Source organism: Anarrhichthys ocellatus, unplaced genomic scaffold (genome assembly GCF_004355925.1).
Source record: "Anarrhichthys ocellatus isolate YVR2014 unplaced genomic scaffold, GSC_Weel_1.0 scaffold13, whole genome shotgun sequence".
Taxonomy (NCBI): domain Eukaryota; kingdom Metazoa; phylum Chordata; class Actinopteri; order Perciformes; family Anarhichadidae; genus Anarrhichthys; species Anarrhichthys ocellatus.
In genome coordinates this window covers 6,206,789-6,219,421 of record NW_022280043.1, presented here as the reverse complement: position 1 = coordinate 6,219,421, position 12,633 = coordinate 6,206,789, and the positions used below count along the sequence as shown (strand labels likewise).

The window sequence follows — 12,633 nt, the reverse complement described above, 5'->3', positions numbered from 1 at the left end:
CGCAGTCCACCACAGCTGCACACAAGACAACCTGAAGACGCAGACTCCATGGTGAGAATCTGATACCATACATGCAGAAAAGAGAGAAACACAGAAAAAGAAAAGAAATGGCAATTTGGTCTCAGAGGAAAAAAAGAAAAAGGAGAAAAAAACAAACTTTGCTGGGAATTTAAAGTATTGTTTGGCACCCTTAAATATATTCTCTATTTACTGACAGTATTTTGCAGACACAAGAACAACATAAATGTTTTAAAAAGCTTTGATTGCTATGGAACATGTAGCAGCCGCATCCAGTAAAAAGAGATTCAAACACTGTGTTTCTTCTTTGATCAAGTGGCGTGAGACACACAGGCAGCGCTTAATCAGAACACTGGTAAGCCATCCTGAACTTCTAGGCTTTCAGCAGCAGGAAACAGGGTCAGGGTTGCAGAACAACTCAGTGTGAACTGGTCTGGAGTTTGTGTGTTTGTGTGTTCATGTGTATGTGAAGGGGTTTGTGTGTGCATGGGTGTGGGTCTGTTTGTTTGTGAAAGACCATGTCAGTGGTGTTTGCTGGCTGCCAATTAACACACACACACAGTTTTTGAAAGGTAGAGGAAGCCGAAGCGAGGAATGAGGAATGGAAAGTTAGAAAAGTAAAGACGGTGGAACAGTTGATATTACAGCAGGGAGCATTACAGCTGGGCAGATAATGTCTTACTTTACATTACATTCTTATGATAGCCAGCAGTAACTATGCATTTATCGAGTAGTATGTCTGTTTTAGAAGACAACTGATTTTACTTGGTGCTTCTATCTCTGTGTCTCTCTAACCCTGCTGGTCTTTAACCTTGGCCTCTGGTGCTTCTGCCTAACGCAATAAAGTCACCCCTCCTCCCCTTTACCTCTCCCTCTCTCTCCCTCTGTCTCTTCGTCCTCCTCCTCTCTGTCTCTCTCTGTCCCCCCGGCACCACTGTTGTCCACTGTTCCACTCATTCATAGTAAACACTATTGATTTTCAGCAGAAAAAAAAAAAAAAAGGCCATGAATTTTAATGCCCCTATCTGTCCCCTTCTCCATCTCTTCCTATCCCCCCCCTGCCTCTCCCTTCCCTTCACCCCCTCCACCTCAGCCCCTTCTTTCCTGAGGGGAGGATAAAGAGATGGGGATCATATATGTGTGTGCGCGCCGTATGTGTGAGTGTAAGGTGGTGGTATACGGGGAGGGGGGTTGCATTTCTCATTTCCCAGCTGTGCCTCTCTCACACAACTGCTCCCCCCCTCTCCTCCTCCTCCTTCTCCTCACCCCATACACCTCTCCTTCTCCCCATCCTGTCCTTCTCTCCTCCTCTGTTCTTCTCCTCGTCCCTCTGTCGCTCCCCTCTCCACTTCACATCGACTTGGACTCTGGGGAGTGGAAGCAAACGAAGCTCTCACACAGATAGGGTCCGTCCCATTCTGCGGGCATACGAGCACTTAAACAATCACATGCTCAGGTGCCTCAAGACATACAACCGCTCCTCGGTCAAAACCACGTGCAGGCAAAACAAACACACACATATAAATGCACTGATTTAAACACACAAACACACACACACAGGCACTATGAGCGACCCAAGCCATTCAATGTCACTACATTTCTACAGCGTTGGAGTAAAGTATTCAAATTTCGTACTCCTTTTTCCTTCCAATGACTTGCCGTTCTATCCTCGCTCTGTCTCGTTGCCTTCATCTACCTTTGAACACCCCTCCCTCTCTTTTCTTTTCTCTACCTCCCTTGCCAGGCCTCTCTCTCCCTCTTCTACTCTGTGTATTGATTTTGCTATAAGCGGTGTCCCGGTTGCGACAGGTTAGCGCAGACAGACAAAGGCAGACTTCATCAACCAGCGTTAAACACAGGAGCCACGTCCTCGATAATCACTCCATCACACAAAAGACGAGGAGAGAGCGGGAGAGGAGTGAGCGGAGAGGAGCATGTAGAGAGTATTGACGACTAGCGGGGAGAAGAACAGAAGGGGAAAAAAAGGGATGTATTTTCAAGGTTGACTTTTTGTTTCCCTCAAATTGTAGGAAAAACAGGGAAATATCCCACCACCTGGATTAGACACCGGAGGGTGCATGCATACACACATAAAGAAACTTGTTTTATGTCTTAAAAATCTGTTCCTCTCCCTGTTGCATTTGTTCTTTTCTCTGACGAGCACCCTTAATTTATGAAAACTTGCACTTGACACATGCATAAGTTTGAGGTATGCGTCATGTTCAGTGCAACACCGCCTCTAATTAGTACCTTCTTGAATTTTGGGAGGAATTTTCTTCTATTAACGTCATTATAACAGTGAGTGTATGTGAACTTTGCTAGTCTTTTTTTTTTTTTTTAATAGTCTGAATTTATGTGTGTATGTGTCTCTGTGTGTGTGTGTGTGTGTGTGTGTGTGTGTGTGTGTATGTGCGTACGCAGACAGTTTTCATCTCCACTTAATCTCCCGCTCCTAATTCAGAGTGTACATTGAGCCGCCTAATAGGATGTGACTGGAGCGCCTGCTGCAGCGCTAGCTAGCTAGCCGCTAATGAGAGAGCCGCCACAGCCGGAGAATCAAAGCGCTTCATCAGCACTCCTAATTACTGTAAACCTCATTAGCTGGCGGGAGAGCAACATCTGCTCTCGCTAACAAAGTACATCCAAATATATAACGCGGGCCTGGCCTGGTGCGTCCAAGTGAGAATCAAAGAGCGCGCTGCTACCACACCCTGGGATTTCATTGTTCTAGTCTGTGTTGCAATTGTAATGACAGCAGAGGAGGTTTGCTGCTATTCAGGTTGAAATGAGAAAGCAGACAAAGAGTCCAAGTTCAAAACAAAGTTTACACTGTAACGCCAATCAATACACATTTTTCTAATTAACTGTGGTTACAGAGGGCTGTTGCAAAGCTCTTCTGTGATGTTCTATAATACACTGAGGTCTGGGGGTGTTAATGTCGCCCATCTATGAAGCAGCAGGTGTGTGGACAGCAGGTTTCCATGTAGCTCTGTCTGTTTGCCCGCTCACCCCCTCTCTACCTTTGATCAAAGCACTTCCTTTCAACCCCCCAACCCACCACCACCACCACCTTCTGCTGTTCCACTCTTCCTCCTCCACCTCCCTGGCCTCCACCTCTCTCCCCCATCATAATTTGACTGATGATTACACTTGTCACTCAAGGCAGCATGTGGCCAATTAGGAAAAGGGGTAACGGGGAGGGGAGGGGCAAGGCGAGGGGAGTTTGCGATGATGGGGGTGGGCGGCAGGAAATTTGTGTTACAACTTTTCATCGCTTGTTCCACTCGGGTAGCCTTTTTAGCTCTTAGCTGAGGGAGAAACAAATATTCGTTTCTGTTCAATTTTCCCTAAGAGAGTCAAGAAATGTCCAAGAGCAGCTCTTTCTTCTCCTCTTCCCGACGCTTCGGCCTTGTCTCACACTCTCTTGGCCACTTCAGTATCTCTCCATGTTCCAGGGTAATCACAGCCTCATTTAAAGTCACTTTTGTACACTACCTCTGACTGGTGGTTAAGAGTGCGACCGCAGACTAGGCTTTTATGGGCCTTAATGTGTCCTACAGACACTTTGGCAACCGGGCTGCTGCTGTCGGAGATGTGGGTAGAGAGAGAGAGGGGGGGGGAGAGAGGAGAGGACGTATGAGGCCAACAGCCATGGCGACTTAACCAGGCTGAAAAAAGGGGGAACGAAAGAGGATGAAAGAGGAGGGAGGGAGAGGGACGTGCAGGACAAAATGGACAGAACATGGGAGCGTCAAAAGAAACGGGAGAGAGGTCACTTAGTCACTCCTTCGGCACCCCCCACTCTGCGCCTCCTCTTTCGTCCCCTTTACAAGCAGACAAAGGGACAGAGGGGTGCAGCCCTTGTACAGGAGAAGGAGGGGTTTACCCCCCCCCCCCTTTCTTTCTGCCCCCTAATATTTATAGACGCCCAGTGATTATTGTTGGTAATGGTATGGATAGACGCAAGAAAGGGAGTAGATAGAAACACACTGGAAGTGTATCAAAATCTAAAATGTTAATTTTTAATGAAAAACAAAAAAATCCCAAAATCTATTGGGTTATGTTTTTTTGAAAGTTTAGAATCAATCGCAAGAATGTTTTTGTTAACTCTGGAGAATGTTTGAATGCCCCGGGGCACTTGTTTTCACATGCAACGAGAAAAGGAGCGAGACTGTGCACTTGTAAAAGAAAGGCAAAGTAAGAGAGATTGCACAAGGGAATGAGAGGGAGAAGAGGTGGTGGAGTACAGAACGCTACTGTCGAGAGAAGGACAGCGAGGGGGAAGGATAGAGGGGTTAAAGAAAAGGGAAAATGCAGAACAGAGAAGAGAGGAGGAAGATTAAACATACATTCATGTCTCTCAAAGCGCTCCTTTTGGAGAGTCTCCGTTGTGCATGTGTGTGTGTGAGCTGAGCGCACGTGCACTCCAGAGGGAGCAGTTGCTACGATGTGACATTGCTTATAGCAGACATGTTCGCTGCCTCCGCCTCAAAACCCGATCGGTAAGCACTCTCGTCCACCCTTACTCTGAAGGACAGCAGTGGAACCCCGAAGGTTAATAGGACCCCTTCATTACCATAAATCTTATCAGCTAAATGAAATGGAGAGAAGGACCTCTGATATAGTCGTTCGCTCTGCTGGGCTAAGGGGAGACACCCAATCAAACCCTTGGATTTTATTGGTCTTTTTTATTATCTAAATGTACCGACGCATGAGCGGGGTGGCAAAGGTTACAGCCTGCGGCAATCAACAACAAAAAAGACAGCGGCGCGCGAAAACTCATTGTTGGTGTGTTTACGAGAACACAGTCATCTCTCAGCAAATAGGCTGTCCGAACCTTTGCATGTTCTGTTACAAAGAAACGCATAAAGCTTCGCTCTCTCTGACCAGAGAAATGCCGCTGAGCCTTTGCACTGGCGTTTGAATAAATCAGTCAATCTTGGTTGTGAAATCAGATAATCAAGAGTTCAATATGGTCAGCGGGAGCTCAAAGGCTTGTTTTGACTGCCTAGTCTGACGTGGGTGATTGGCGGCATGTGGCGAAGCCCACTCCAACCCTGATCACAGCCAGGCCATCGCTGACCGATCGTCCACACACACACACACACACACACACACACTCACTGCATCCCCCATGTAGAGGTCAAGAATGCTTGAAATCTCCGTATATACGTCATCTGTATGCTATTGAAAGAGAGAGAGGGAGAGGCAACGAGAAACACAGAAAGAGGTATAAATCAATACCGAGAATGGAGTCAGGTGGTTTGTATGTGTTTATTCCTGCTGATGTGTTGATTAATTGCACGTGCACACACCATCTATCCCTCTGTGTGTGTGTTCTCCAGGTGATAGGTCTGATTAAGTGGCCTGCTCACCCGGCCTCTGATTAGGACTAATGCTGCTCTGTATTTCACTGGACACAGTGACCAAGTGCACAAAATTATTCCTCTGAGTGTGTGTGTGTGTGTGTGTGTGAATCAAATGATATAGTGTGGACACATTCAAGAATAATGGATGGCCAGTAACTGCTGCTCATCAAGCTCTTTAGATGAATATGTTTGCATGATTTTATGGCTGTGTCCTGCTGTGTATGCTCTGAGTGTGTGTGTTGAAGAATGCATATTTAAAAGCATATGTGTAAAGGTCACAGATTGGTGAGAGTGCGGTTGCGTTAGCGTGTTTATGTGTGTGTGTGTGTGGTAATGGTTATTAATACGCTAATGGCTGGTGAGGATGTACTGTATATATGTGTGTGTCCGGGTCCGCGTTCCCCGGGAGAAACTCAATACCACTCACTGTTGCTAATGAGCTTTGGGACCTCATCAGCATTAATACTACATTAGTCTCAACCAACCCACACATACATACACACACTGTATATAAATACAACCTACTGGCGCATATGCACACCTGTGCAAATCCATAGAAAAGGTGAACAGTTAATAGGATTGAAATTAATTTATAGCTTAGCAGTGTTATTACGAGACACGTGGATTCGTGTGGATAATTCCAAAACCATGTAACAGGTTTAATTCCCAAATGTATCAATTTAAACAGAGTATCATGACCTTGAGTACATCGCTAAATGAGCAGGTGATTACATGCTCAGAAATGATGCCATACAGTCATAAACAAGCCTTTTTCTGTTGCCAGATGATTTTCTAGTAATATCTTATGATTACTTTTAATCATTTTCTTGGAGCAGGATTTCAAATGCTGTTAGTCGCATTGCATTAATGCAACAGTTAAACATAAGATGTCATTGCCGCAGCTGCTTTGGCCCTGTCATGTTGTCAAACTGCGTCTGGGACATCTACGTGAGCCTAATATAGGTAAATAGACGAACCGATAGCCCATTAGCTCCAGAAGCATTCTGCCATCAGCCTGCTGCATTTAGGAGCCCGTGGCTGGCTCATATACTGCAATCTAATTCTACTACCACGGGGAGACGAGAGGAGGGAGAGAGAATCGTATTGTGACGGAGAGCAGGGGGGAGTGGGAGGGAATGGGAGAAGAAGAGGAGAGAGAGGGCCACAGAGAAGGAGAGAGGTAGCTTAATGCAATAAAGCATGTAGTATTGACATCTTTCTCGTGTCTATTGATTCCCCATTATGTTGCTAACAAACCCAGGTTGACATTTTGTCATTTGCAATCATGTTAACACTGCGACTTGCACGCTCCCCTCCACCAACCGATCTATACCTACACACACTAGTTTGCACGTGTGCTCGTGCTTGTGCACACACACACATACGCACTCTCTCTTTCTCAGACAGACACAGAGCAAATGGGTTTGCACATGCATGGTCCCACGTCAACCATCGAAGACATGTGCCAGACCCCCACAAACATGTAGAAATGTCTCGAAAGTAGCCGGGAAAGCACAGACACAGAACTGGAGATGTTGTGATTAATGGATTAAAACTGAACATTTAATTGTAACACGCTGTGTGAAATAAAAACCTAGATGATCAGGAAAGTTATGAGGAATACAAATATCAATAACTGTACGCTTAATGTTACTCTGTCAGACAGAAATGAAGCGAGTCTAAAATCTGATTGGGTGTGTGTGAGAGAGAGCTAGACGGTATGTTGTAGGAGATGGTGGTTAATGGTGTGTGACAGAAGGTGCATAGCTGAGATGAACTGAATCTAGGTGTTTGTGTAAGTGTATGTGAGCGAGAGAGGGGAAAAAAAAAAAGCAGTCACCTTGATGCCCCATCATATCATATCATATCAAGCCATGCGCTGTGTGGGAGACCTGCGGTTCCTCCTCTATGTCCCATTAAACTTTCATACACCAGTTAATGCTGATGGCTTCACAAACCACTTTACTACACGTACACACACAGAGTTCACTATAGCAGTGGCCCTGACCTGCACCTTCACAGACACAATGCCATTAAAAATAGAACAAAACCTGGATCAGTTAGAGCGGCTCGCCATCCAGGTGGAAAACGGTCTAACATCCTCACTTTATGCTATATGATGGTTCGCCTGTTTCATGACGATGTGTGTGTGTGCGTGAGCCCCCACAGGGGTTGTGCATGAATGCTTGAGGCCTGTTGTAACATGAAAGAGAAGGAAAACACAGGGGGCAGAGAAGGGTCAGGTGGGGCTAAATCAAACCTTCCTGCTGTGACCTCTGACCCCGTACAAAGCTTCAACTCAAAAGGAGTCAAGGAGCTGCTAGCAGTCAAAGAAACAAGTTAACTGAGGGCTTGAATCAAGAGCTCTAAAACCAAAAAACATTGTGTGTGTGTGTATGTGTGTGTGTGTGTGGAGGTATTAACATTTCCTGTGTGAGCTATCAGATTAGAGCTCAAGGGCACTAAACTAGACAAGTCACTAAAGACACTTCTGTGGTGTGTTGGCAATGCATAATTCTAGAAGAAACAACCGCACAGTCCTGTTACAGTCCTGTTACAGGCCTGTTTCAGTCCTTAGTTGTTGAACTGGCCATGCACCCTTTTTAGCGACAAACCCTCTGAGTTTGAAAAGGACAGCACCTTGTACTGTGTTATCAGAACGGAATAAAATCAGCATAGCATTGTGAATCACTATTATCCGACCATCTAAGGAATCCAGCGCACACATCCCATCAGTTTGCCTGCTTATTCAGATGCAGGCCCTGGCCCGGGACACTGCAACATAATGGCTCATCTGTGGTTTACTCTCACCTCTCAAGCTCAAACTGGGTTTTCCTCTCCCTCCTCGTTTTTCACTCTGTCATCTACTCTTACTCTCACCCAGTTCTCCCTCTCTCTTTCCACATTTTTTTTTATCTCATTCTGACATTCGCCATTTTTCAACGTGCGAAAGCGCGGAAACTCCTCCTCCCCGGTCCCCGCTCCTTCCCCTCGTCCTCCCTCCAACCCCTCTCCCCTCATTTCTGTGTGTATATCTCTGGAGATATGGTAGGTTACAGGTCCCTCTCATCCCTCTTTGCTCTTTTCCTCTCCCCTTCTATCACCTATCCCTCCATTGTCACATGCTGTGCACTGTTGACTGAGTATGTGGTGTAAGGGTGAAGCCTGGCATCTCTGAAATCATATGGGGTTGAACTGATCTGGAAATGAGAGGGGGAGCTGAGCAAGGGGGGGGGGGTGCCTGGCCCTTTAAGAGCCTGTCCATTGGATAAGGTGCACACCAGCCACATTTACGCACCATTACGCACTGATACGCAAGTTACTGTATGTATATGCATTGGTGAATGATCTTCCCCCTATGGGCCTGCTCTACAGTCCTTCAGAGTGCGCAGAAATACACTAGAGCCAGCACATCCTCCCCTCTCCAAAGAGGTAGTAGGGGTAAAAGGGCCGAGCAGCTGTTGCATGTCTGAAAAACAGTCGAAGCTGGACTGAGCTAGAGCTCTCTCACAACGACAGCCAGTGACACACTGAAGCCAGCCTGGCTGCTCCCACCATGCGTCCTTTTATTCCGCTTCAGCGCAGATGAAACGCAGACGGCGCCCCAGCCGGCACCCTCCCCCTCCCTGACTCCACACTCCCTTTGCTTTCAACCGTGCAGCAGCCGAGCAGCGATAGGACAGAGAGATGTAGTCACTAAAGAAGTCTATTTCCAGTGGTGTTTACAAAGATGCGAGCCCTGTCCCTTACCCAGCAAACACAAGTCAGAGCAAAAGCAGTCACCGCGGGGAATCAGAGATGTTCGGCAAGCTCAAAGCCAAGTCACAAATATATTATCCCCCTGAATAAAACACAATGTCAAAACAGTATGGAATAAAACGAATGAATAACTGTGTTTTGTATCTCTCCTCTCGTACGTTCGTACTCCTCCGTGCACCTACTCTCTCCTTCTATCTCCCCCTCTCCCTGCTTCCACCGGCCCAGGAATCGATCTCCGCAGGATCGATAAGTTGGCATGAATATTCCCTGCCTGCCGAGAGTCTAGTTGGGGAGAGACGGAGGTTCAGGCTCAGGCGCAGGCAGTGGAGGAGAGGGAAAGGATGGAGACGGAGACATGAGAGAAATACACTCCGAGAAAGGGGCATACTCGGCGTGGAAATTAAGCAACACACGGGAGGAACAGTGGCGCATCGCTTCACAGAATGGACAGCAAAAAACGGACATTTTACGCAATTCATTTTCAATCCGCACGGACACTCCAGCTCGCTCGGGAATGATTCTTTGATCTGAACAACCAGCCTGCAGGTGTAAAGGACTCTGTTTAAGCCTTCAAAACGGAGCCGGAGGAGCGTGTGCGCGCCCGTGTAAGTGGGTGTGTGCGCCGACAGGTCTCCCCGCTGCAAGTGCATCGGCACCGAACAAGGCGGGGCGGGTCTGCGCGGAGGAGTCTGACCGACATGGAGGATGTGTATAGCAGGGAGAAGAGTAAAAATGTCTTACCGGAGTTGGAGCGGAGAGCCAGAGGGGATTTGAGACGCCAGGCGTTGAGGTCAGGGGCAGTTCTCTGAAACACGAACGGCACCGGCAAGGGAACAAACATGGTCTTCCTCCGGCTTCTTGTTTTGATGCAAATAATCTTACAGAAGTGCTGTAATAAGCTCTGTCCTCTTGTGAAGCTTCCGTGTCTTCGTCCGTTTCTCTGGTAGACGGCTTTGGGAAAATATTTGGTATGGAGGGCTCACAACATTCGCCGTTGGGTGTGTACACATGTAGCCCAGCTGCGCCTTTTTTATTTACATTTGTGGATGTCGACTGGTGGCCGGCATTAGTTTTGGTGTAAATGTGCATAGAACATATATGTAGGATGGTCCCTTGAGTGCAGCAGTTATCTTACAGTCCAGACTAACACACAGACGGACAGAGGGGAGATCCGACCTCACTTCTTACAGGCTACGGGAAAAAGTTGTGATACAATTGCAGGCCTATTGTTGTGGCTTTATAATAAAAGGCTGTGTGTCACCTGCCTGTCGTTGATGCACCTGCGTCTCTCTGTTACCTTTGCACAGCTAAAGCGTTCTCCTTGAGTAAACATAGAGGCCCGGGAGCTTATTTGATCCTCTCACTCCTCACCAGTAATGTTTCCTGTAGGTGTGAAAAAGGCATGAGAACAGTCGCTAGCCTCCTCCTGTAGCATCCCCGACCGGGCTTAGCTTTGGTATTCGCTTTGCAATTTAAAACAGCACGATAAATGATGATACATAGAAACGGACAAGACCGTGTAAAAGGCCAGCGGAGTTAGAAAGTCTTATTTGGATTTCTGAAATATTTGGTTTGATCTATTGTATTTGGTCTCTAGCTGCACGCGCTCCTTCTCCTCTCTCCTTCGCATGAAGGCTACATTCATCCGCTCGGGCAAAGCAGCGGATCGCGTCGCGAGCACATTTAAAACAGCTTCATTAAAGGCTATCATCAACAAATTAATAAACAAGTGGGGGCAGAGGCTGCACGGACACACACACACACACACACACACACACACACACACACACACACGAACACTCAAACACCACGCGCACGCTTGGCCCTGACGCTCCTCCTCCCTCGCTCTCTGTCACAAGACAGTAATTAAAACGCAATCAATCGATAAATATATAAATAAATAAAGCGAATAAATAAATAATTAAAACTACCAAAACACAAAAAAACGGCAATAAAACAGCGTATAGATTCCAGCTATGGTCTCGCGTTTTATCGGAACACTTGCCTATCTCCGTCCGTCCGTCTGTGTGTCTTTTTTGTCTGTCTGTTTGTCCCCGTTATTATATGGGAACCCCAATAGCTCATTCGACCCGGCTCCCTCCAGGATTGTAGCGATCTGCCACTAGGCTGGCCGCAACATTGAGGCGAGAGAGGACCCGCTACTACTCACACATCACCACCCCACCCCCGCACCTCCCTCCCTCCATCCCCTCCCTCCTCCCACCCACCCCCATCTCCCTCGTTTTCACTACCGCTGCAAAAGGTATCCTGTATTGATTTCTGGATTTTTTCCCCCCTCTTAATAATACCGGCTATAATGATGCCAGTGGTGATCAGTGCATTACTACCGGCCTGCTTTGGAAGGGATGAGGACCAGATAAGAGAATCCATGGATACCTATAGGTGCTTAACGCTAATCCCTACCAGGATACCCAGCATGCACACAATTAAGTTATCTCATCTTTTAATAAGCCCTCCTCAGCGGACGATGTATCATTATTATTCAGATAAAGGAAGACAAGGACGACCTCTACTGCTCCGAGCATGGAAAATATCTAGTTTGCAGCCTGAAAATACATTTTGGGGAATTTCTAACCACCTTAAACTAAGTGAGATAAATGCACCATATGCATGGACTATTTTTTTAATTTAAAAAACACACACTTCAAGAATAAAAAATACTTGAGAGAGCCTGGGTGTCGGGGGATGAGCTCCCCCATGATTGAGTTGATCACCACCTCCCTCTCCTCCCTCCTGCTCCCGGATCTTGTTTCCCCCGTCCCGGCCACGCATGCCGGCCTCCCCAGCATGCCTCTCATCGCCTCCTGCCCTCTCCTTCCCCGGCACCGACATGTTACACGTTGTCAATTACAGGCCAGCACCAGTCAACGCCGGGCGCTTACACACCAGATTATTGTCGATATAGATTTTTAAATAGAAAAATCTATACTTTAAACATCGCAGTCAATACGGGCAAATCAATAGAAATGAGCGAGCTCTTGCTCCTGAAAGCCCCATCCCACAGGACTGTTTATACCTGCTCACTTAATGCTTCGGGTGATTAGGTCTGTTTTAATGGAAATTGCACGTAAAATAAATAATTTTTCTATCATCACCACACTTGTCATGGTCTCTGTCATCAACAGACAGCCACGTTGTCAAGACATGTGCGCTGCACACTAAACTGGCATATTCTTAATTATGAAAAATGTGTCATCCTCTGTAGGAGACAACCAGGTTTTATTGTCCTTCTCCCTCCGCTTCACGTATGACAGATGACATCCGCAGGTCCAATGAGGGAGAGGAAGGGAATGGAGCAAGAGGAGGACAGAGGAGAGAGGAAGAGGGGAGAGAAGGAAGGGAGATGGAGGAGAGAGATGGAGAGTAAGGAAGTGGGTAAGGAGAGGAGGAAAACTGATAGAAAGGAGCAAGGCGAGGCAAATAAGAAAGAATGAGGGGAAGGGAGGTGAGGCAAGAAGAGGAGAGA

General features: G+C 46.9%; 1 protein-coding gene across 3 annotated transcripts in view; it reads right to left on the bottom strand.

The window, feature by feature from the left end:
- The window catches only part of pou2f2b (POU class 2 homeobox 2b), a 38,783-nt gene extending 27,468 nt beyond the window's left edge, over positions 1-11,315 (bottom strand). Inside the window, exon 1 of one of the 3 annotated variants that reach the window (XM_031852707.1) lies at positions 9,888-11,315. In XM_031852707.1, coding sequence (XP_031708567.1) covers positions 9,888-9,987 — 100 coding nt within the window. In that variant the 5' untranslated portion in view covers positions 9,988-11,315. The remainder of the gene's footprint in view (positions 1-9,887) is intronic. The other 2 variants (XM_031852706.1, XM_031852708.1) reach the window with 2 other exon arrangements.
- Between the last annotated feature and the right edge of the window lie 1,318 nt (positions 11,316-12,633).